This window comes from Heliangelus exortis, chromosome 18, assembly GCF_036169615.1.
Source record: "Heliangelus exortis chromosome 18, bHelExo1.hap1, whole genome shotgun sequence".
NCBI lineage: Eukaryota > Metazoa > Chordata > Aves > Apodiformes > Trochilidae > Heliangelus > Heliangelus exortis.
This window is the reverse complement of record NC_092439.1, coordinates 212,231-235,981: the sequence shown is the minus strand read 5'-3', so window position 1 is coordinate 235,981 and position 23,751 is coordinate 212,231. Positions and strand designations below refer to the sequence as shown.

General features: G+C 63.1%; 3 protein-coding genes across 3 annotated transcripts; 1 reads left to right on the top strand and 2 right to left on the bottom strand.

Annotated features, from left to right (window-relative positions):
- Nucleotides 1-4,003: 4,003 nt before the first annotated feature.
- Nucleotides 4,004-6,245, top strand: LRRC55 (leucine rich repeat containing 55). The gene is made up of 2 exons (XM_071761846.1): nucleotides 4,004-4,843; nucleotides 5,379-6,245. Exons 1-2 carry the CDS (start codon nucleotides 4,231-4,233, stop codon nucleotides 5,612-5,614), a joined length of 849 nt encoding a protein of 282 aa, XP_071617947.1. The 5' UTR covers nucleotides 4,004-4,230; the 3' UTR covers nucleotides 5,615-6,245.
- Nucleotides 6,246-10,501: 4,256 nt separating this feature from the next.
- Nucleotides 10,502-11,850, bottom strand: APLNR (apelin receptor). Its single transcript, XM_071762152.1, has one exon. The coding sequence runs from the start codon at nucleotides 11,743-11,745 to the stop codon at nucleotides 10,633-10,635; it is 1,113 nt and encodes a 370-aa protein (XP_071618253.1). The 5' UTR covers nucleotides 11,746-11,850; the 3' UTR covers nucleotides 10,502-10,632.
- Nucleotides 11,851-13,901: 2,051 nt separating this feature from the next.
- On the bottom strand, nucleotides 13,902-23,286 carry TNKS1BP1 (tankyrase 1 binding protein 1). The gene is given in 13 exon segments (XM_071762142.1): nucleotides 13,902-14,163; nucleotides 14,410-14,474; nucleotides 14,656-14,822; nucleotides 14,968-15,107; nucleotides 15,193-15,325; nucleotides 15,715-16,024; nucleotides 16,494-18,937; nucleotides 19,150-19,566; nucleotides 19,568-20,365; nucleotides 21,024-21,096; nucleotides 21,714-22,356; nucleotides 22,523-22,650; nucleotides 23,154-23,286. Coding segments are annotated over 11 exon segments (5,283 nt in total). The 5' UTR covers nucleotides 22,620-22,650; nucleotides 23,154-23,286; the 3' UTR covers nucleotides 13,902-14,163; nucleotides 14,410-14,413.
- Between the last annotated feature and the right edge of the window lie 465 nt (nucleotides 23,287-23,751).

Here is a 23,751-nt window from a genome sequence, read left to right as displayed (position 1 = left end):
GGCTGGTGGTTCCAGCCTTTTCCCCAAATGCCCGATCAATACCTGCATCTTTGGCCAGGGATCCCAACTGCCTGGCTTCCTTCTGAGTTATGTTAGGGTAGCAGCCCCTTCCTTCCAGCATCAGTAACCAAGTGAGAAGTGGTTCTCCTACAAGATGGCCAAAGTCCTATCTCGGAGTACACAAGCATCTCATGGAATAGGACTGAACATAAACTTCTGATTCTGAGTCCTCCTCCTCAGATAACTCTGCTCTAGCTGCTCTTGGTACAGCCTAGGCCTCCTTGGTGGCCACCAGCATCTCCAGCCATATCCCACAAGCCATATGGCTACAGCCCTGCTGGCAGCAGCTGTGAAGAAAATGCTTGGTTGAAAAGGGAAAGTCCCTGAGGGGCAGCTCTGTGTCCCATGCTTACCACAATCACCATTCCTTCCTCTTTGCTCATTTCTCCCCTCCTGGGCTTGTGCTGCTGAGCACAGATGTGGGCAAAGCAGAGGGACTGTCCCACCTCGAGTGACATGTCATCCTGGTTCTTTCCTGCAGGTGCAGTGCTGGGGTTAACTAATCTCTGTGTGATCAGAGCTGTGAGCCCACCTGGGCAAAGGGGGTCCCTGTCCCCAGCCTGTGCAGCCCTGGGCTGGTGCCCCAGGCCTCCTCCCCTCAACTTTTGGGTGCAGGCTGCCAAGAGTGACCACAGACATGTGGCCATGGACCCTTTGGAGTTCTCCAGGACTGCCCACCTCCCTTCAGAGAGGTTTCAAACTGGTCAGAGGCAGTTTGTGGAGCTTTACGACTGGCTTGGAGGAGGCTGAGTAGCTTAGAGGAGTTTGCAAGTATCTCAGTGGGAGAGTCTTGCCAGCAGTTAGAGATTTGGATGGGTCTTTTGAGCTCTGCAGAGCTGTGACAGCATTTGAGCTGAGTGTTGCAGAGGCACAGAGCAGCTCTGCGTGTGGGAGCTCTGCAGAGTGAAGGGCTGTTCACAGCTGCTCCTCAGGAGCTGCCCGACTGCACCCAGCACTACTGGCTACACATTTGTGGCTTTCTCAGGTGTTTTCCTGGTGGCCGTGGCACCTCTGAGCTCTCTTGGTCCCTGCAGGCTGCCTGGGAAGCTCTGGTGCTGCCGTTCCCCTGGGCTCTCTGGGGCTGTTCCTTGGGCTTAGGCTGTCCCCTGCCAGCTGCCTCTCATCCCTCATGACAAGCCTCAAGTTACCTCCTTAGACATGGCCCAGGAGGCCACACTTTCTGGGCCTGGGCAGAGGACAGGAGCTGAGGTAAGGCTCTCCTCATCGGGCTGCCAGGACCACCACTCAGCATCCTGCTGGGGGGGTGAAGGGGTTTAGTTTCAGCACCCATCACACAACAGGCTCAATATTTGGGCCAGGAGAAAGAACCAGGTGGTTCCCACTAAGGCCCAGGTGCTCCAGCTCTGTGTGATGCCCAGGGCCTTGCAGACAGTGGCAGAGGCTCAAGGCATTGGAATAAAGGTGTTTGGATACCATGCACAGTCCTTCACAGCCAGAAACCCCTATGCTGCCTCCTCACCCACCTCAGGTCCTCTGGGTGCCTGGAAGTAGCTTCCAGGGAGGGCTTAGAATCACAGAACCATCAAATGGTTTGGGTTGGAAAAGACCTTTAAGATCATCCAGTCCAACCCAAGGACACCACTAACCCATGTCCCTCAGTCTTCACATCTCTTCAAGCCCTCCGGGGATGGGGACTCTACCCCTCCCCTGGGCAGCCTGGGACAGAGCCTGACAACCCATTTTATTAAGGAAAAAAAAAAAGGCAGATACAACAAACCTGATTATATATTTTGAGGGCTAGAGGCTCAGCAGCCAACCCACCCGGCCAGGCTCTTGCCTGTGCCAGGGCCAGGACACTGCAGGGGAGATGGGGCCACAAGCCCTGCCACCATCTCATGGTGGACACCAGGAGCTTTGACCATCCTTGGGAAGAAGAGGTACAGCCATTCCTCCCCATCCTGCTCCTCCCCAAAGCCAGAACACGTGTGTAGATTAAATGAAGGGGGCTACCATCTGCTGCCCACCCTGGAGATCAGGCAGATTCATCACACTGGGCTCCTTGGGGCGATCCCAGGCCCTGCTGGGGCTGTAGGCAAGTGGGGAGAAGTGGAGAGGGGGGCAGAAAATTGCAAAGGGGGCTGGAAGCAAGCTTGAAGACATCATCCAGAGAGCCACCCATGTACCCGTGTCTGTGACCACAGGGGGCTTGGCGAGGGGGCTGCGAGCCCCACTCTGCTGTGCAGCTCGGCCCCGAGCGAGGAACCGGGCTGATGTGTTTGTTTATTCGCTGCCAGCGTAGCCCAAAACGAGGGGGGGGGAAACAAACCTCAGGGCTGATGGATGCAGGGCAGAGTTCTGCAGCCAGGCTCGGGTCTTATCTCTAATTACGCGTCTGTCTGAGCTGCAGCTGCCTCCTGGGATGCCTGGGTGCCTTCAGCTCCCGAAGTTTCCCTGGGAGCCTGCTGGGAGCCCGGGCTTCGGGCAGCGCCAATTAATACCCAGCGCCAATTAACAGCGTGCTGGGGGAGAGGCGGCCACACGCTGTCTGCCTGCATGCTGTCTGCCCCGGAGGAGGCAGCATCCCCATGGGTTGTGGGGAGCAAAAGCACCCCCCAGGGTAGCGGAATGGGGCTGGTGCTGCCAGCTGGGAAAAGGAGCAGCCCCATGAGAACAGCAGGAGAAAATTAAAACAAGGGAACCCCCCCCTTCCCAAACGTGGGCAGTCTGGGTTTGGGAAGTGCCTCCTTTCCAAAAATGTCATCGCTGCCGTGCTGTAATGCTTCCAGAGCAAAACATGGGCCTTTTCTGAGCCAAAGGGGCCGTTTCCATCGTCAAACACTGGCCGTGGGGAGGTGGGTGGCGGGCAGCACTCACCCCCCGCCTTCCAGCCTCGTCCCACCCTGACCCCATGTTTAGGGTTCAGGACCCCCAGACCGGGCAGGGTGTCCCCAGAGTGGGGGCATGGCCACCCCCCGCCCTCTCCTTCGCTCCGGCGGCTCCGCATCCCGCTCTCCTGTTGCTCAGAGATGTGGAGGCAGTTGCTAAGAGACACCGAAACGTCAGTATCTGGCCCTGGAGGAAAAAAAGAGAGAGAGAAAAAAAAAAAAAAAAAAAAAAAAAAAAAAAAAAAAAAAGAGACAGAGAAAGAGAGAGACAAGGGAGGACGAGGAGGAGGAGGGGAGGAAGGAGGTGGGGAAAGACCCACTCCCACCCTTACCAGCTTCGGCTGCGGCTGCAGGAGCCACTCACCCCATTTGGTGGCCCCCGGGGTGAGGGCAGTTACCCGGGGACCCGCAGTCATCCCCTGCCAGCGTGAGTACCCTGGAGACCCCTGCAGTGCCGGGGGATCAGGGGGCTGCGGGGAGGGGGTGGCCGGGGCAGTGTGTCCCCATCCCCGGGGTGGTAGGCCCAGGGTGGAGCAGGAGGGTGATGGGTGAGAAAGGAGGGGGCAGAGGTGGGTGAGCTTCGGGGAGTGAGAGCAGGCCAGACGCGGGGGATGCCGTGCAGGGGGACACGGTGGGTGCTGGCAGGGGGCTGTCCCTGCAGCAGACGGGCACCCCAGGCCCTGCAGGGTGGGGGCTGGCAGGGAGGCTCTGGAGGCACCACTGGCTCTGCCCTCCCCTGCTGACCAAGGCCGGTGGGGCTGGGGGCTCTTTTTTGGCCAAGTTCCCCAGGGGGTGCTTGGAGAAGTGGGGTGGCCTTGGCATGGGGGGGCACAGGGAGGGGTCAGGCAGCCCATGTGGCCAGCTGGGCTGCATGATCTGTGAACCTCCATCTGGGTGTGTGTCTAGCATGGCTTGTGTCTACCACAGTGTGTGGCTATCATGGTGTGTGGCTACCACGCTGTGCGGTTATTGTAGTGTGTGTCTAGCATGGTGTGTGGCTACCATGATGTGTGGTTACCATGGTGTGTGGCTACCACAACCTGTGGCTACCACGGCCTGTGGCTACCAGGGCTTTCTCCTACCCCTCTCCCCTGCAGGCAGCTGACATCAGCCCTGGTGCCCGCAGCCTTTGGGTGGCGTCTGCGTTGCCCCCTGGATGCCACCGGGATGCCCGGAGTGTCTCTCTGCTAGCCCGGACCCCCTCCCCTCTCCCTGGGCCTGGCAGCCCTCAGCCTCACCCTTCGGGTGGCCCCTTCCCAACACCCTCATGGCCCCCACCGCCCCGTGAGGGTTGCCCCGTGAGGGTCCGTCGGGGACCCCCGCCATGCTGCTGGGCCCCTGGCTGGTGGCGGCAGCGGCGGTGGCAGCAGCAGGGTCCGGGAGGGGCTGCCCGGCTCTCTGCGCCTGCGGGGGGCAGGCGGTGGACTGCAGCGGGCGGCGGCTCTTCTCGGTGCCCCCGGAGCTGCCACCGGACACCGGGAACCTGAGCCTGGCGCACAACCGGCTGGGCAGCATCCCCCCGGGGTACCTGGGCTGCCAGACACAGCTCCGCGCCCTCGACCTGCGCAACAATTCCCTGCCCGGGCTGCCGGCCGGGCTGTTCCGAGGGGCTCGGCGCTTGGCACACCTCGACCTCAGCTACAACAACCTCAGCCTGCTCCCCGCGGACATGTTCCTGGGGGCCAGCGGGCTGCAGCGCCTGGACCTGAGCCACAACCCTGGGCTGAGGCGTCTGCACCCCCAGGCCTTCCGCGGGCTGCCCCAGCTGCGGGAGCTGGACCTGAGCTACGGGGGGCTGGCGGCCATCAGCCTGGAGGCCCTGGAGGGGCTGCCCGGCCTGGTGGGGCTGCGCCTGGGGGGCAACCCCTGGGTCTGCGGCTGTGCCATGGAGCCCTTCCTCAAGTGGCTGCGGGGACGCATCCAGCGCTGCGCCTCAGGTAGGTGTCAGGGGGACCCCCTCTGCCCCCCCAAGTCCCTCCTGCTCCCCTCCTGAGACACCCCATCCTCCTTTGAGATACCCCATTCCCCTTGAGACCCCTTGTCTCCCCCGAACTCCCTGTCCTCTCCAAAGAGCACCCTGTCCTCCTGAGACCTCCTGTAGCCCCTGAGATACTCTGTCCCCCCTTGAGATCCCCTATCCTCCCTGACACCACCCTGTACCACACAAGACACCCTGTCCCTCTTGAGACACCTCCGAATGCCCTGTCCCTCCCCAAGACCACTCTGTCCCCCCTAAGACCTCCTGCTCCCTCATTCCATGGCCCAGCCATTCCCCTGACACCTCTGCCCCTCCCCCCCCAAACCACACTTTTCCCCACAAGACCTTTTGGACACCCTGACACCCCTGCTCCCCCCAGACCCTCGCTGTCCAAGTGCCACATCCTTTCCAAGACCCCTTTGTCCCCTCCAAGACCCTTCTGCCCCCTCCATACTGGGGCTCAGCCACCCCCCCTTACACCCCTTTCCCCCCAGACCCTCAGCTGGCCGAGTGCCGGGCCCCCCCCGAGGTTGCAGGAGCCCCCCTGCTCTCACTGACGGAGGAGAGCTTCCAGGCCTGCCACCTCACCCTGACGCTGGACGATTATCTCTTCATTGCCTTTGTTGGCTTTGTTGTCTCCATCGCCTCGGTGGCCACCAACTTCTTGCTGGGCATCACGGCCAACTGCTGCCACCGCTGGAGCAAGGCCAGCGAGGACGAGGACGTTTAGAGACCCCCATCATTGCCCATGGCCCCCCGACCTGGCCCCCCGGTGGGGACACCTGACTGTGCCTTGTCCCTGTCCCCTTCCGTCTCCCCCCCGGGCTGGGGTGGCCATCAAGACACTGGCCCAGCTGTGGTGGAGGAGACCTGGCTGTGGATTCTCTTCCTTTTGCCCCAAAAAGGGAGTTTCTGCACTGCAGGCACCCTCCAGCACCCTCACCTTGGATCTCCTGTTCCCACCACCCAGAGGTGGTCGAGGTCCTGTGGGAGTCCCACAGGGGTCTCCTGCACCGCCCATCGCTGGGGTCAGGGGGGCAACCCCTCCCAGCTGGCAGAGGGACCCCCAAAATCTGCACAAGCCCTGCAGGAACACCAAGGACCTCCCCACTTATCAGCCCCAAAGCAGCACCTGGGGGACCCTCATGAATCCTGCCCACAATCTACAGCCTCCCCAAAAAGCCAGAGGGGGCCAAGCCCAGGACCTGGTGACAGCACCCAGCTCATTCCCCCAGGATGGACCCATGACACTGGACCGGGCCGGGGACGAACCAGCTCCGGGGACAAACCGGGCTCCGCGGGGCTCGGTCACCTCCTCCGTCCTGCTGCCCTGCGGGAAGGTTGGGAGGCAAAAGGAATGCCAAAAAAAAAAAAAAAAAAAAAAAAAGGAAAAAAAAAACAAAAATCCGCAAGCCAACGGCCCCGTGTCTGCGCTACTGCCGGGAAGGGGCACCTCGGCTCTTTTTTCTTTTTTTTCTTTTTTTTTTTTATTTCTTTTATTTCTGGTAAGTCTGTGATACCCCCAGCACCCTCTGGACGCCGAGGACACTCCGCGTCCCTCCGGGCCAGCTCCAGGGACAGCGGCCGACGAGCCGACCCACGGCTCCCAGATCCCCTGACAAACCCTCTCCCTCTTTCCCAAACAGAAATGACTGGGGGTTCCTCTTCGGGCTCCGGTGCTACGCCACGGGGGTAGCAGCCCCCACGGGTGTCCTCAGGGCGTGGCCACCCCCGTCCCGCAGCGAGCTGGGTATGGGGGCAGCTGCCTGACCCGCTCCGGGCTTCTGCCCCCTCACCCTCCCCTGCACCCTCAGCCTCAGCAGTTTCCTTTTCTTTGGCTTTTTAATTTTTTCTTTTTTCTTTTTCCTTTCCTTTTTTTCTTTGTCTTTTTAATTATATTGTTTCTCTAGCTCTTTATCCCTTTCCTTTCCTAGTTTTCTTTCCCGTTTTCTTTCTCGTTTTCTTTTTTCCTTTTTCCTCTCTCCTCTTCCCTCCTTCCCCTTTCCCCCGCATACCCTGGATGGGGCGCAGAAGGCGAAGGGGGAGAAGCTGAATCTCCTCCCCCTGGTATTTGTACGGAGCATTTTATACCCGCGAAATTTTGTAACACGGCGGCACTTTTTCAGAGCCGAACCTCGACAATAAAGAGCGTCAGCGCAGCCCGGTTCGGGGATGGCCACACGCCCGTGTGTTGGGGACACCGGGGGTGCTGGGGACACGGATGTGTGGCAAGGACAGACGTGTGCTTTGGGGACACGCGTGTGTGTTGTGGGACATACTCGTGTGCTCTGGGTCCGAGCGTGTGTGGGTGCAGGGGCTGTCCCTCAGCCTGCAGAAGGCATCAGCCCCCCCCGGTTCTCCTCCCGGCCCTTCCTGTTATTCCGCGGGCAGCGTCTCCCGGCGCAGCTGCCGGCAGCCGGGTCATCCCCTGTCACCGCGGGACCCCCCCGAACGGGCAGGGGGACGCGGGGGCTGTTTCCACTCACCCGAGCCCAGAGGTCGGGCAGCAGCTGTGCTGTGTCCGGCCAGCGCGGGGGGACGTGGGGGGCTGCGTGTTCCCCCAGGCAAGGATGCCAGGACGAGCTGCAGCTGGTTGGGGTGTCCAGGGCACCTCCTGCCCCGCCCGCTGCAAATGTCACCCTGGTGGCCATCCACCCGTCCCACCAGGTGTCCTTCTGTCCATCCATCCATACATTACTTCCACCCCCCAGAGCTCACCCTCCAAAACCCCCAGAGCTCCCCACAGCCACCTGAAGTATTTCTTCTCCAGACACGGAGAGAACTAGACCTCCCCGAGGGGTGTCAAAGGCCAGATTTTGGGTGGGCTTGGCATGGGGACACACACCCGTAGGGAATACCCAAAATGACCCACCACTCCATCACTTTCTCCTAAAGTCCCCTCCGTTTATTTCTGTTTCTGATCGATGAGAAAAGTTCCTCCCAACTCCACGTGTTCCCCCTGCATCCCCAGGCTCCCCTGCCCACCGTGGTGCGAGGATGGGGGTGTCCGGGGGACCCCCATGTACGCTGGGGGGGACGATGTGTGAAGGCAGCCAGAGCCGGCTGTTAGCGGGGAGGGGGCACTTCAAAGGGGGCCCGACTTAGCACATCGCTAAATTATTTCGGCACCCCTGGTGGGATGGGGTGAGGGAGGGGGTGGGGGTGTTGAACCTCCCCCTCGGTCGTTTGGTGGCTGAAAACAGCATCTCGGGGTGTGAGGGTTCTCAGGGAGGGGGGGGAGAGGGGGTGATTTCTGACCCCATTCCTGTCCCCGTCCCCCCCCAGACACCTTCATCTCCAGCCAAAGGTCCCCGGGCACAATCATTCCCCCTGCCCAGCGTCATGTCCCCGCGGGATTCGGGGACACGGGATTGGGATTTAGTGACACGGGACCGTGCCCCGCAGCCCCCAGACCATCTGGAACTCTCAGCAGGAGTTAGAGACCCCAAATTTACCCCGAAGGCCCCCCGCCCTTCCCAGGGTTTCCCGAGGATGCTCCCGCTGTCGGCACAGTGTCCCCCCCCCCGCGGTCCCCAGCTGTCCCCTCTCTATCTCTCCTCCTCATCTTTCCTCCGCCGCGCTGCCAGGAAGGCAACACCTTCCTTATCTCCTTCCGACGGGTGGTCCGGGCCCCCCCTACCCCTTCCCTCCCGCCTCCCTCCTGGTGTATTTTTTTTTTTTGTGCTGTGTCCCCGCAGTTCCCCCAGAGACTCCTCGAGCAAACATTTCCCTCCTGGAAGGGAAAGGGAAATCTCCAAGAGGCGGATAGAAAGTCGGCGGCTCCTGTCTCCGCTGGCCCGCAGCCCTACAGCCATTTCCGCGCCTTGCCGGGGAGGAAACAGACCCCGATGACACCCCCCCCTGCAGAAAAGCGGGGGCCCCGGCACCCCCTTGAGTGCGGGGTCGTTTGGGGTTGGGGGGGTGACGGAGGGAACGAGGGACAGAGGAATGGGGAGAGGGATGGAAAGATGGAAAGATGGAAAAGATAAAAGGATGGAGAGAGGGATGGAGGGATGGAAAGGATAAGGAATTGGGGGATTGGATGGATTGGGGGAATAAGGAATAGAGGGATGGTGGGACAGAGGACTGGAGAGTAAGGGATGGAGAGGTCGAGGGAAGGATGGAAGGGAGGATGATGGAATGGATGGAGGGAGAGAAGGAGGGAACTATGGAGGAGGGGGAGGATAGATAGATAGATAGATAGATAGATAGATAGATAGATAGATAGATAGATAGATAGATAGATGACTAAAGGTATGGAGGGATGGAGAGAAGAACGGATGGACAGACAGGTTGATGGATGGACAGACAGACTGATGGATGGGCAGTATCAGGGGGTCTCTCCGGGAGAGCGAGCCTGGAAGGCGCCTTGAATTGTAAACACATTTCTTCCCCAAATTTCCCTCCGGGCCATAGCCCCAGATACAGCATTTCCACCCCCTGCACTCCTTCGGCTCTGAAATCAAACCAGAGCCATGCGGAAACCCCCCCAAAAATTCTCTAGCGGGAGGAGAAGAGCCCCCACAGCCTCCCAACCCCTTGGCTGGGTGGTTTATCCAGCCACACCGGCCCCCTCCTCCATTTGCTTCGTTAAGACAAAGGATCGTCCCGGCGGAGGGATGACTCCTGCCGGGCTGGCTCCCAAATTTAGATAGTGGCAAGCGGGAAGGTTAATGTAGCCCCCCCACCCCCCTCGGCGGGAAGCTTCCCAAGGAACCCAGTAATGATCCCGCATCCTTTCCAAGTGGGAACAAAGGCTGAGGAGGCAGGATAGTTCATCACGAGTAAATGAAGGATGTAAATAACAAATAGGGGGAAGATTTATTTAGAGCGAAGCCTGAGGAAGCAGCCAGGGCTGGGTGGGTTGGGAGGGAGGATATTGGACAGGAGCCATTTGGTGGCTCAGCAAAACCCCGGGTTCATGTGGACTATTGTCCTGTCTGCCCCCCAAAAGAAACCCTGTCTGAACCCAAACCTTCTCCCTGTCCTTCAGGTTTGGGCACCCAACACCCCTTTTCACGCCCCTGCAGGGGTGAGTCACCCAGATAAGGAGGAGAAAAGCCCGAAAATGGGATTTGGTGGGACAGGGAGAGGGACAGGGCGTCTGCCTGATGCAATCAGAGCAGCTATGTGGGGGCTGGGGCAGGCGGGACCCCTGGGGGGGCTTTTTGCTATTACCTCCCCCGCTCCGGCACACTTCACTGTTCAGATGTATTAGAATGAGAATTTCTGTGTTTCCCAAAGGTTGTGCTGGGGGAAAGGCCGGGGGGAGCTCACCCGTGGCTTCAGCCCCCCAGAGGAGCTAGTCAGGTCCGGGGGTACCCAGGAGAGGCCGCAGGAAGATGTGGGGTGTGGATGCACCCCGTAGTGTACAGACACACACAACCCCTGCCCACACCCAGCCATACCTCCACCCCTCTGTGTCACCCCACAACATGTCCCCCTCCATCCACCCCAATACCCCCCCGAGGGAACTACGCACACCCTGCTCCTTTTTTAACCAAAATTCATTTATTTGTCACAAAATACGAAGCCCTGCGGGCGCTGGGGACAGCCGCCCCTGCCTGAGCCCCTTAGGGGCTCCTCCCAGGGTCTGCCTCAGTTTCCCCTTCCCGCAAGCAGGGCTTTCCCGCGGTGGGCGATGTCCCCAAAGCAAGCCAGGCTCTGGGGCGAGGACGCGGTGGTGGGGTCCCCCCAAGGAGACCAGCTCAGGGGGCACCAGGGGAGGGTGTGAATAGAGGAGGGGGATCAGGCACGGAAGAGCGTCTCCTGGGTGGTGGGGTCCAGCTTGCCCCCCAGGGCCGGCCCCCCCTTGCCGCCGGGGGTGTGGCTGTGCCCCGAGGAGTAGCTGGCGGAGCGGTCAGTGCCGGTGCCGGGGGTCCGGCAGCAGAGGAGCGCGGCGCAGGCGTGGCGGAACCGGGGGTCGAAGAAGGCGTAGAGGAAGGGGTTGAGGCAGCTGTTGACGTAGGCGATGCTGGTGCAGTAGGGATGGAGGTTGTTGAGGAAGGCGTGGAGGCCACAGGACCAGGCCAGCACCTCCAGGTCCATCAGGACGTAGACGGTCTTGACCAGGTGGAAGGGAAGCCAGCAGCCCCCGAAGGCGGCCACCAGCACCGTAATGATGGTGAGGAGCCGCTTGCGCTTGCGGGGCCCCTCGGCCCGCTCCCGTCGGAAGTGGGTGGCCACGGTGCGGGCGATGAAGAAGTAGCAGGTCAGCATGACGGCGAAGGGAGCAACGAAGCCCAGGGCGGTGGAGGAGAGCCCCAGCCCCACCTCCCAGGCAACCTCCGTCCCCGGGGCGGCCAGGCCCCCGTAGTCCATATAGCAGGTGATCTTGGAGTCTCCCCCGAGGGCGGCCGCCCGCCGCAGCACCAGGGCAGGCAGGGCCAGCAGCGCTGCTAGCACCCACAGGGCCACCGTGGCCACCAGCCCGTTGACCCGCGAGCGCAGCTTGGCGGTGGCCAGGGGCCGGACGATGGCCAGGTAGCGGTCGAAGCTCAGCCCCGTCAGGCAGAAGACGCTGGCGTACATGTTGACAAAGACCAGGTAGCTGCTGACCTTGCAGGCGGCCGTCCCGAAGGGCCAGTGGTAGCCCAGCCAGGCGTAGGCGGCCCAGAGGGGTAGGGTGGCCACGAAGGTGAGGTCAGCGGCGGCCAGGTTGGCAATGAAGGTGTCGGCTGAGCGGCGGCGGTCGCGGCCGCCCTTGAAGACGGTCCAGAGGACCAGCCCGTTGCCTGCCGTGCCCAGCAGGAAGACCAGCAGGTAGATGGTGGGCAACAGTGCCAGCGAGGGCCCCCACTCCGTGTACTCGCACTCCGTCTCGTTCTCCCCGTAGGTGTAGGCGTCCGCCGCCTCCTCCATCCCGCCCGGCTCAGCTCGGTTGGGCTCAGCTCATTCCGGGATCGCCGGCTCGTCTGAGCCTGGCCCCACCGATCCCACAGCGTTACCTCCCCTTCCTCCTCCTCCTCCTCCTCCGCCCTCCTCCTGGATGGGGTGGGTGGGACGGGGGGGAGCCCCCGTGGGAAATTTCACAGCTCACCCCCCCCCCCCCCTCCATCTGGCTCCTTCCCGGGGGGTTTCACCAACCTCGCACCCAAGTGTCAAAGCCTCAGCCCTTGAGATAGCCCCCGGGGGATTGCAGGGGGGGCGGGGGAGGGGCCGCCCCCCCCCAACTCACAACGTGCCTTCGGGGTGGCACTTCTGGGGTGTTGCTGCCGGTGGTTTGCACCGGGACGGGGCGCTCCGGGCTTCGCATTTCGCACTTGAGAGATGTGCTGGGCACTTTGTGTCGGGGAGCCGTGTTTGGTGTTTGTTCTTTGGAATGCCACATTTGGCGTTCGGCACTGGGGGGTTTTTACATCTTGCTCACACGGTTTTGCATTTTGCACCCAGCGGCGGCAACAGGAGGGTCCCAGATGATTCAAGCACAATGTGCTGGGAGCACCTCTGTGCCTTTAACAAAAACCTGGGGAGGGGGAGCTCCAGAACCCCTCCAGCCCACACCAAGAGTATTTTAGGACAGCCTCTGCTGGGGGAGCAGGGGGCAATGGAGAAAGCCCTGGCTGCATCCTGACTTCACTGAGCTGAAGACAGCAAAGGTGTCAGCTGAGCCAAGAACGAAAACTCACCCCTCACCCCAAAAATAAAATATCCGAGCAGGAGGAAGGAGGAGGAGGAGAGGAGCTCCCACCCTGCCAGGGCACAGCTGAGCTGTTACAGCTTTGGTAAAAAAACACCACAGAAACTAAGCGGGACTTTGCAGAAAGTGAAGTCCAAAAAGCCATGAGACCCTCGGGGACTGGAAAGGAGGGGGTGGGGTGTGTGTTTGTGTGCTCGGGGGACTGGGTGAGGGTCAGGGGGTGCCAAGACCCTTTTGGGTTCCCAGAGGAACTGGGCTGCTCAAAGGGGTCTCCAAAATTAGAAGGAAAGGAGTGGAAGAGGAGGAAGGGGAGTGACCATGGTGAACACCAAAGAGGGTCCCAAAGCCTTAGCCTGGGACAACAACGCGGGGTTTGACGGGTCTGGAGATAATGAGTAATGAGTCACTCACATGGCGGAAGGGTGGCTGGGGGGCCTGAAGAAAATTAAGATTTAATTAAAACTTCTACAAATTGAGGCAGGGAGGCAAGCGCTGGCGCACTCAACCCGAGTTTGTTTGAAGAGGGACAGCCCCCCACACCCCCGGCCTGCCAAAGACGCTGCTGAAGCCCAGGAGCTCATAAAAGGAACAAAACAGGGAAATAAAAGCCATTAATTAGATCCCGGGTCTCAGCAGCAAAGCAGCGGGGGGGCTGTGGGTAACCAGCAGCACTAATAATAACCAGCTCGGATATTTCTGTACCCTGTGGGCAGCATGGGGAACAGGTAACCCCCTCTCAGCCCCCCCACGGTGATGCCGGGAGACTGCAGGGTCCCCACAGCTCTGGGCAGCCTCCCCCCGGGGGGGCTCTTATCAGCAATGCGGTGATAAGGAGCAGCGGGGTGGTAACCACCAGTCATCTGTAACCTCATCAGGCAGTGGGGCCGTGGGGGTGGGCAGGGGGGTCTTAGGGTTTTTGGGGGAGCCCAGTCCGGCAGTGAGGGGTGCTGGAGATCTTCACCCAAAATGGGGCCACAGCAGTGGCTCCAGGCACTGACCCAGCAACGGAGGGGCAGCGTGTCCCCTGGGGGGGGTCTGAGCCACAGGAGGGGGACCCCTGTTCCCCATGGAGCGGGGTCACACCATGGCTACTCCCCCTGGGCAGGCCAGGACACTCAGCGTGCCAGGAGGGGGACAGGGTGGGTGGAATCTGTACCCACTCTTCTTCGGGGTGACCTCAGCACCCACAGGGCACCGGGTGCAGCCCTGGGGACATCCCTGTCCCCTCACCTGCCAGGCAGCACCCAGGGCTGATGAGGTGGGGGCACCAGCCCCGTGTGGGCAGGGGGCTCCTCCTGGTGGTTGTCTCGGTGCCAGCGTCCCCTCTCAGGGCTGCCCCATCCCAGAGGGGCTGAGAGAAGAGCCAGGACCCCCCCAAAAACAACCAAGGGAGTTTTATTGTGCTGTCCAAGTGGCACCAGATCCCAACCTGCACCTGTGTCTGAAGAGCAGGGGAGCAGGGGAGGAGCGCAGGCCACCCCCCTGCCCCCAAGGGGAAGGAGGGTCCCAGAGGGGGGCTGGGGAGGGGGCAGGGACCCTGCGAGCATTGTACAAAGTGCATAGATGTGTGTGATTGTGTCCCACGGAGGGGAGGGGACAGCAGCCATCAGCCTCGGGGGCATGCTGGTGGGAGAATGAGCCTGAAAGGGAGAGTGGGGTGGGGAGTGAGGACCCCCAGGGGGTACCCAGTCCAGGCTGACCCACCTTGGGGGGTGACCCACTTCAAGAGTCCCTGGCCAGAGCTCAGGGACATGGGGACACACTCCTACCTGTGTCACCTCCCAGCCTGCACCTCCCCTCCAGCCCCCCAGACAAGCAGGGAGGGAGTAGAGGCCCCAGGAGGGGCTAGGGTCTGTCCCCATAATGCCCCAAGCCCCCACACTCACGTGGTCATGGCTTCTTCTTCTTCAGCTTCAGTGCTTGCAGCCAGTGGGGCGGGGAGGAGTCTGACCTAGGGGGCCAGCACAGCATAAGCACAAGCCCCTCACAAACACCCCTGAGACCCAGGGTGGACCCCTTGGGGAACACTGAATGCCACAGCACTGGCCTCACTGCACCCCAAAACCCATCTCCACCCCCCACAGCCCCCTGCCCTCACCCCCTCCCCAAGGTTCCCATGTCCTCACACCCACCCTGAGGATCTCTCCGGTTTGGGGGGCAGTGCTGGGGGTCTCCCACTCCAGCTGGGGATCTTGCAGGACTTGGAGCGCTGCACGTGGGGGTCCCTGGGGGGAGTGGCCTTGCTGTCCCCTGCTGACGCCCCCTCCTCCACCGAGCGGTTCCGGCCCCTCAGCTTGGCCTGGGTGCAGAAGGGTAAAGTCAGAAGGTGTGTGGGGTTCTCTGCTCCCCCAAACCCTCCCATTGCTCCCCCAGCCCCCACCCTACCTCAGTTTCCCCTCCCCTTGTCAACCCAGGGGTGTCACTCCCTTGTTGCCCCCTCCCACCTTGAGAGCAGAGGTGCTGAGGCCAGGGAAGAGCGGGACCCGGACCCCCCTCCCCAAGGGGGGCCCCCGTGCCCGCCGGCTCCGGGGCTCCTCCGCTGCTTCCTCATCCGAGGACACGGCTGGGGGGCACGGCCGGGGGTCTGCAGGGGACAGGGGAGACATTGTCACCACCAGACACCCTGACGAGGACAGGCGGCCCCACGGCCCCTGTGTCCCCCTCGTCACCTGTGGAGTCCCGGAAGATCCAGCTGTCCCCTGGGGGGGTGGCTGCGGGGCGCAGGGCAGGGGGCCGGGGGCTGCGCTGGCGGCCCAGGTTGGCTTTGCTTCGGTACAGGCGGCTGTCCAGCACCTCTGTGTCCTGGGAGGAGGGGTCAGCACCTACGGACCCCTGCCCACCCAGCTTGCCCACAGACCCTTGCAACAGACATGGGGTTCCCAGGACCCTCATCCTCCCACCCGGCCTGCCCAGGGACCGCTACAACAGCACCGGGACCCCAGGACCCCCACCCCACTCTCCCAGCCTGCCCACAGCCCCTCAACAGCACTGGGATCCCTGAACCCACTGCCCATGCCCCCCCCCCCCCCCCCCCAAACTTGGGGCCCTGAATTGACAGCCTGTCCCCTGGGGGATGTTAAAGCCCCCATTCCCAGAGGGGGACAGGGTCAGGGCTCCCAACAGTGTCCCTGTGACAGCAACCCCCACCCCAGGCTGTACAAGGGGCCAGGATCTGCCCCCTCCCCACTCACCTCCAGGAAGGTAAACTCCTGCTTGGTGTGGTCTGGGGGTCCCTCGGGCTGGGGGAGTCCCTCCTCCTCCCCGCTCTGTGGGCTCTTCCCATCTGGGTGGCCCAGGGGAACTCCTTGGTTCTCCATGTCTGGCAGGGTGTCACCAGCAGTCCTTGGCAGTAGGGGAGAGGCTGGGGGGCTGGGTGGGGCAGCAGCCATCTCAGAGACATCCCTCTCCTTGGTGGGGCTGGGCGACTCACTCTGGGAGTGCTCCGTGGCCAGGGGGACTGCTGGAGTGTCACCCTCCAACAGGCTGGGATCCAAGGTGCTTCTGCTTAGGGAGACAAGACCCCTCTGTTCCTCCAGCTCCAGAGAGCCCCTATGTCCTCCTAACCTCCCCTCTGCCAGCCCCCCAAAGGAAACTGAGGCAGAGGAAGGGCCACATGCTGCTGCCCTGAGGCCAGGTAGGAATCTGGGTGTCTAGGACTCCCCTCCTCTCCTGGAATGTCACACCAAGGGAAGTTCGACTGAAGCCCCTTCCCAAAGGCCAGGGCAGAACTTGGATACCCAGGGGCAGGAGCAGGAGAGGGATGGGGACAGTGCTGGCATCAGGGGCTCCTCCTCCTGGGACCCCAATACTCCAGGAAGTTTATGGCTTTGGGACCCCCCAGCTGCCCAGAATGGAAGAGGCAACAGGGGCAGGGGGCTGGTTCTGCCGCATTCAGGAGGGGCTGAAGGAACACCAGCAACCCCAGACCCAGCGCAAGGTCCCTACACTGGGGTTCCCCCTGGCTCCTTACCCTCTCATGGTGCCGGAGTTGCCCCCTGGGCTCTGCTCCCCACAGTCCCGGTTCCGAGCGGCACAGCGGGCCCCAAAGGCTTCAGCCCATTCCCGGCGCTTGGCCTCAGTGTCCTGAGGCTCCGTGCCTCCCATAGCTCCATCCAGCTCTTGGCTCCAGCCTGGATCCACCAGTCCAGCCCCCTCGGAGCTGCTGAAGGAGAGACCCCTGCCCCAGCCACCCAGGGGCTCCAGCAGGCCACCAGCCCCCACTCCCCCAGCCCAGGGCACAGAGCCACCCAAGGAGGTTCTGGAGGGATCCAATTCTCGCTCTGTCCCGGTGACGCCCAGCTCAGCTCCCCCTGGCCCCTCAGCCCAGTCCTGGGGTCTGGTGCTGCCCCAGCCCAGCTCCAGGGCCAGGGGGATGGGGACATTGTCCTTCCCCACCCCCAAGGTGCCATCCAGCCCAGCCTGGCCCCCACCCTGCTCACCAGCCCAGCTCTGCCGGGCAGCACTGAACCCTCTGGCTGCCAGCGCGGTGCTGCCAGAGCTCAACTGGCTGGGCCAGGCCGGTCTGCTGGGTCCAAACTCTTGGTCTTCGCTCTCTGTGCCCCTGCTCCTGTATTCACCCTCCCAGGTCACTCTGCTGGGGTTGAACACCCCTCCCCATGTTCCCCCCTCCCCACTGCTGTCCTGGCTGTCCCCGGTCCGTCTGCTGGGGCTGAACTCCCGGTCCTGGCTCTCCATGTCCTGGGTGCTGTATCCCTCACTCCAGGCTGCTCTGCTGGGTGTGAAGTCCCTCTCCTGGTTGTCCGTGTCCCGGGTGGTTGCTCCATCATCCCAAGCCTCTCTGCTGGGTGTGAAGTCCCCATCCTGGCTCTCCATGTCCCTGCTGCTCTGTTCGCTGGCCTCAGCCGCTTGCCTGGGGCTGAACTCTTGGTTTTGGCTTTCCACCTCCCTGGAGCTGTATCCATCACCCCAGGCTGGTCTGTTGGAGCTGAACTCTCCATCCCGGGTCCCCACATCTCCTCTGCTGTCCTCGCTGGCTGCAGCTGCTCTGCTAGGGCTGAACTCCAGGTCCTGGCTCTCCAAGTCCTGACCACAGTACTCATCCCAGGCTGGTCTGCTGGGCTTCAACTCCTTGTCCTGAGTCTCCACAACCCTGGTGCTGTATTCAACATCCCAGACTGGTCTGTCGGGTCTAAACCTACTGTCCTGGTCATCCACATCCCTGGTGCTGGATCCATCATCCCAGCTTGGCCTGCTCTCTTTGAAGTCTCTGTCCTGGGTCTCCACATCCCTGGTGCTGGATCCATCATCCCAGCTTGGTCTGCTCTCTTTGAAGTCTCTGTCCTGGGTCTCCAATTCCCTACTCCTGGATCCATCATCCCAGCTTGGTCTGATGGCTATGAAGTCTCTGTCCTGGGTCTCTAAATCCCTGGTGCTGGGTCCCTCATCCCAGGCTGGTCTGCTGAGTGTGAAGTCCCTGTCCTGGCTCTCCACATCCCCACTCCTGGATCCATCATCCCAGGTTGGTCTGTTGGCTTTGAAATCCCTGTCCTGACTCTCTGTGTCTCTGCTGCTGTATCCATTATCCCAGGTTGGTCTCCTGCGTGTGAAGTCCCCAGCCTGGGTCTCCACATCCCCACTGCTGTTCTCACCATCCTCAGCTGGTCTGCTGGGGCTGAACTCCCTGTCCTGGCTCTCCATGTCCTGGGTGCTGTAGTCACCAGCCCGAGCTGGTCTGCTGGGGCTGAACTCCCTGTCCTGGCTCTCCATGTCCCTGGTGCTGTACCTGCTGTCCCAGGCCGCTCTGCTGGGGCTGAACTCTTTCTCTGGAGTCCCAGTGTCCCCAGTGCTGGTTCTGCCAGCCCAGCCCAGCGTAAAATCCTCAGTCTTGGTGTCCCTGCTGCTGTATTTGCTGGCCCAGGCTGGGGTGAGCTCCCTCTCCTTCATCCCCATGTCTCCACTGCCGTACTCGCCAGCCCAGCCAGGTCTGACATCCCTGTCCCGGCTCTCTGGGTCCCCAGAACTGAACCCACCAGCCCAACTGGACTGCCCGGAGCTGGTCTCCTGGTCCTGTTGCTGGCTGTGGCTCCAGTCAGCCTTCCTGCAGCCCGACTGCTCCCCACTGCCATAGCTCGTCCCCCACTTGGGTTTGCCTGCACCAAACTCCTGGTCCTGTGGGTCGCCGCTCTCCACGGCCCCAGGGGGCTGGGACCAATCACTGCAGCCCAGCCCCCTCCCTTGGCCATCACTGCCCCAGTCCTGGTGGTCACCTTCCCCAGGGTGGCGAGTGCCATCCCAGCCGGGCTGGGTCTGGAGCTCCCGGTGCCGCTGTGTCTTGCTGGGCCAGTCTCCCTCCCTGCCTGCAGCCCGGTGGGTCCAACCGAAAGCACCGGGCTGGGCCGGGCGGCCGATGCCAAAGGCGCTGCACAGGTCCTTACGTGACCATCCCAGCAAGCCCTGGGGAGGGGGAGAAGGGTCAGGGGGGGTCCCAGCCCTGGCTCATGGAGCTGAGCTGGAGAGAAGAGAGGGGGAATGGCCTTGGGTGCCTGGGGAACACAGAAAGAGCAGAGCACCATCCCAAGGGGAGGCCAGACCCCACTGCCTGCCCCCCCACCCCATGGGACCCCCACTCCCATTCCCATTCCCCAGTCCCAGTGCCATTTCCATACCTCTGGTGCCTCCACAGAGCCGTGCCCAGTGCTGTGGGGCCCTGGTGACACCAGCAGCTCCATCAGCCAGCCTGGGTCACCATGGGTGTCAGGGTTCCGTGAGGGTCCTTCAGCCCGGCCCGGCGCCCCAGGGCCCTGCAGGATACTGGGGCAGTCAGTGGGAGTGGTGGGAGCCCGTGGGTCCTGGTCTGGTGAGTCCTGACCCTCCTCAGCAGGGGGCTGGGGCTGAGCTGGGTCCTGGATGGGCTCTGTCACATCGAGTGTGGAGTGGGACAGGGTGACACCCCCCTCTGCCTCCCCCTCATCTCCTAAGCCCCCTGCCTCTTTCTGGGCCACAGGACCCCCTGGACCAGGAGCCCCCACCGTGGGGCCAGGCCTCTCGAAGCTGCTATCCCCCTGGGAGCACGGGGGGGGGGGGGGCCCAGTCCCCCCCATCTGACTCCCCCTCCTCAGACAACCCTGGGTCAGTGGTCTCAGAGATGGGGGAGCAGGGGGGGGATGCCAGCTGCTGTGCCCCCCGTGAGGGGAAAGTCCACTCAAAGGACTGGGAGAGGCTCCAGCTGGAGCTGCTGCCCAGGGGGGTGTCAGGCAGGGGGTCACCGGGACAGGGCAGGGTGCTCAGTGACCCCCGCAGCCCCTCCAGGCCCTGTCCCACTGGTGGGGGCTGCAGAGCCCCCTCTGAAGAGTGACGGTGTCCCAAGTGCTGGGAGGGGGCAGGGGGGTTGCTGTCAGGACCCTCAGGGAACTCCAGGGAGTCATTGGGCCCCTCTGGGGACCCTGGGGGGCGGGAGGCTGTGGCAGAGGGCTCAGGGGGTGGGCTGGGGGAGACTGGGGGCTCAGTGGCAGCCTCAGGAGAGCCGGGGGGGCAAGTGACTCTGGGGGGCAGCTCAGGAGTGGCAGGGGGGCTGGAGGTGTCAGGGGATCCCTCTCCAGGGGTGTGGGGGGAGCCAGGGGAGTGGGAGGCACCACGCTGGGGTTGGGTGGAGGAGAATGGAGCACCCGGGGCTGGGATCCCTGGGGGGGGCTGAGCAGAGGGCTCAGAGGAGCTGGGGGCCAGGGTGGGCAAACCAGGGGCTGGGAGCTCAGGGGGGGCATCGGGGGAGCCAGGGGCTGAGGTGGAGGGTTTGGCAGGCTGGAAAGGAGCCCCTGGGGCTGGGCAGGTGGGGGTCCGGGGGGAGCCGGGGGGTCCAAAGGTGCCCGACTGGAGCGAGGAGAGCTACAGAGAAAGTCAGAGGTGGGGAGTCATTTGAGAGGAACCTCCCAGGTGTCATCCCCCAGACCTCGGCCCCCTCCCACGACCCAGGTGCCCACCCTGCAGCTGGGCTGAGCTGTGCCACCCTGAGACAGATGGAGAGGAAGAACTGAAGCATGATGAAGTAAAACTGCCCCCCAGCCCAGCCTCCCCCACCCCTGCCCAGCACAGCAGGGGTAATTGGTGCCACCCCCACTACATGTGGTGCCTAGGGTCGGGTGCCCCTGTCACCACCCCACACCACAGAGGCTGGCGGGGAGCCCAGCGGGTCCTGTCCTGCCCTGCCACATACCTGCCGGGCCACTGAACCCGGCAAGTGACTCAGGGCTGCTCCCGGCCCACGCCTCAGTGCTGGCACACATCACCCCCTCCCCAGGGACAGTGGTGTCCCAGGGGTGCCCAGCGAGGAGAGGAGAGAGGAGAGGGAGAGAGGAGAGGGAGAGAGGAGAGGGAGAGAGGAGAGGGAGAGAGGAGAGGGAGAGAGGAGAGGGAGAGAGGAGAGGGAGAGAGGAGAGGGAGAGACGCACCCCACAGAGAGGGAGCTCTGAGGAGACAGGAGAGCCCCGAAGGAGAGAGCCCAGGAGTGCAGCCGCCACGGCGGGGGGGCCAGGCCACAACTCACGTCAGGGGGGGATGGTGGCCGCCAGTGTCCGCAGGGGTCCCCGGCACAGCCCAGGCCGGCGGGGGGGGAGCTGCTGCCAGAGGGAAAAGAGGAAGGGGGGGATCAATCCCTGCTGTGCCACAGCTCCCCTTCTCCCACACCACCCACCCCAGCCACAGCGGTGAACCACAGGAACCCTTAATCAATGCAAATCCTACCCAAAAGCAGCACTGTGTTACCAGCAGGGCCTCAGATGCAGGGGGTGGGAGGGGAATGGCTGCAATCCCCCTTCCAAGGAAGTTCCAGCTCTCTGCAGAGTGAGGTTCTCACACCCAGGTTTTAAATATCCCTGTCCCACTTCCCCGGCAGCTCCAGGAGCATGGCCAGGGGCTGGCACCCACCCAGGACATCCCACAGCTGGGGGTCCGCAGATCCGCCTGCTCCCAGAGCCTTGGCATGGCCCAGCAGGAGAAAAAATAACCAGGGTGGGAAAAACGAGAGCATTTCCCAGGGGCAGTGCCCCCCTTCCCGCTATTCCCTGCCCTGGGACCTGGCTGGCTCGCTTCCCAGCCCTCGGGGCAGCTCCTCCTGTGGTCAGGACACACGGACACCAGCCCTCAGCTCCATTATTCCTATCCCCAGGGGGGCTCGGAACCACGGACCCCCTCCCCACAGCCTCTCACCCCCCAGGGTCAGTCTCCAGTCCCTCACCTTGTCTTGACAATTGGGTGTCCCTTGTCCCTTGTCCCCAGCTTGCCTGCTGTGGGCAGAGGGGTCAGGAGGGCTTCTCCAGGGGGGGCTCTGTCCCCCTCCCCACTGGGCCGCCTCCGGAAGGCTGAGAAGGTTTTGGATCCAAAGCGAGAGGAGGGGTCAGGGCAGAAGGGGGAGAGACGGGCCCGCTCCGGGCTGCCCGGGTCCTCCCTCTCCATCTTGGCCAGGATCTCCTCCACCGTGGTGCCCGGGAACCGCTCAGGTTTAGTGGCCACCGGCACCGGTGTCACCTTGAAGGGAGCTGGGCCCTTGCGAGAAGGGGTTAGGGGAGCAGGGGGCACCCCCTCCAGGAGGGACAAACTGCAATCCTCAGCAGCTGTGACCAGGGGGGGCAGGGACCCCTTCCCGATGGGGGTCTCAGGTCCCCTGAAGGTGAAAGAGGGGCGGCGGAGAAGCCCCCCCGTGCCGCCCCCGCTGTAGGGCTGGGGCCCAGCCAGACGGTTCATCTTCTCGGCAGAGGGCAGCTCGGGGCGAGGGTTGCGTGGGGCTGGTGGGGGCTGTGCCAGGGGGGGCTTGGTGGGCACAGCCGGCTTGGGCAGCACGCGGGGCTTGGGGCGAAGGGGTGGCTTGGGTCGGGCACTGCCTGTGGGACAACCGGGAGAGGAGACACAACATGTCAGAGGAGCCCCAGGATGGCCAACAGGGCTGAGGACTGACCTCAGGCACCAGCATGGCAACCCTGGGGGGCTCCCCCAGCACCGAGCAGGGAGACGAACCCCCCCACCCCTATCTCTCTGTGTGGGACAGACCTCTCTCAGGGCTGCTGGACGCCAGCCTGCCCACCCCAGTGCCGGTGGGGGAGGCACAGGGCACAGTGGGGCAGAGGGGCTGTGGCTGGGAGGCCATGGCCAGAGTGGGAGAGACACAGGATCAGCCCCTGTGGGAGAAGGAGAGAAAAGCATTTTGGGGAGCATCTACTTACCCTGGGGAGGACCCAGAAGACACAGAACCAAGCCTCAGCTCTGTGCCAAATCCCGGTGTCCACCTGCGTGGTGGCAGTGGCAGCAGGGTGGCAGCGGGGTGGCAGTGCCAGCGAGGTGCCATCGTGCCAAACCAGGTGCTACCAATCCGCTCCGGGCCGCTCCCAGCCTTTGGACACCACCCCCACCAACCCCAAAGTCCCCCCTGCCCCTAACCACACACACGCCGTGACCCCCCCAAGCCCCTCTCCCCTACCTGTCCCAGCACCCCAACACAAACACTCGTTTCCCCTCGCCAACACCGCCCGAGCCCGCGTTTGCCCCAGTAACCGCGCACACACCCCGACCCCGACCCCAGCCCCTCCCGATCCGTGGCCCAGCCTCGCGGGCTCTCCCAGCCCCCAGCAGAGCCCCGGGAGCATGGGTGCACAGGCCGGAGGGTCGGGGGATGGCCCCTCACCTTCCCCGCAGCAGCCTCATGTCCGGGGCGGGCCGGGGACACGGTGTAAGGGGTGGGAAGTTACCGTCCGTCACCCCCACCCTCTCCGGGTCTCACGCTGCCGCCTCTCCCGTGACTCACCGGGGCTGCGGGGACAGGAAAAACCCGCTCAGTGCCTCCTCCCGGCCCGGCCCGGCCCGGCCCGGCCCTGCCCTCCCCTGCCCTCCCCTCCCCTCCCGCCCCTCCGGGGTCCACCCCCCTCCCCTTCTCCGACCAACCCACATCTGGAAATGATCGGGGGCCGCAGTTGCGGGTCGAGACCCTTTCTCTCTCTCTGTGTATCCTCCCCCCCTCCCCAGTCCCCCCCCCCGCCCACCAGCGGGGCCTACATGGGTTGCCCCGACAACAAAGCCCCCTCTCGAGTAGGCCGCAGGCCTAGCGCTGTCGCCATGGCAACGGAGCCCCCCGCTCGATTTGGGAGAAGAGGCGGGGGACAGAACAAGGCCCGTGAGGGGCGCGGGGGACGAAGTGGGGAAGTCCTGCGGCTTCGTCCTGGGTGGTCCCCACGGGCCCTGTTTTGTTTTTTGTGACAGATTGGGGGGTCCCGGTTCCCCCTGTG

Excerpts from the sequence above, each read along its gene's own strand:
- LRRC55 (XM_071761846.1), top strand. The coding sequence starts at position 4,231 with ATGCTGCTGGGCCCCTGGCTGGTGGCGGCAGCGGCGGTGGCAGCAGCA. Across the intron at positions 4,844-5,378 it reads CATCCAGCGCTGCGCCTCAG|ACCCTCAGCTGGCCGAGTGC; the intron begins GTAGGTGTCAGG and ends CTTTCCCCCCAG.
- APLNR (XM_071762152.1), bottom strand. The coding sequence starts at position 11,745 with ATGGAGGAGGCGGCGGACGCCTACACCTACGGGGAGAACGAGACGGAG.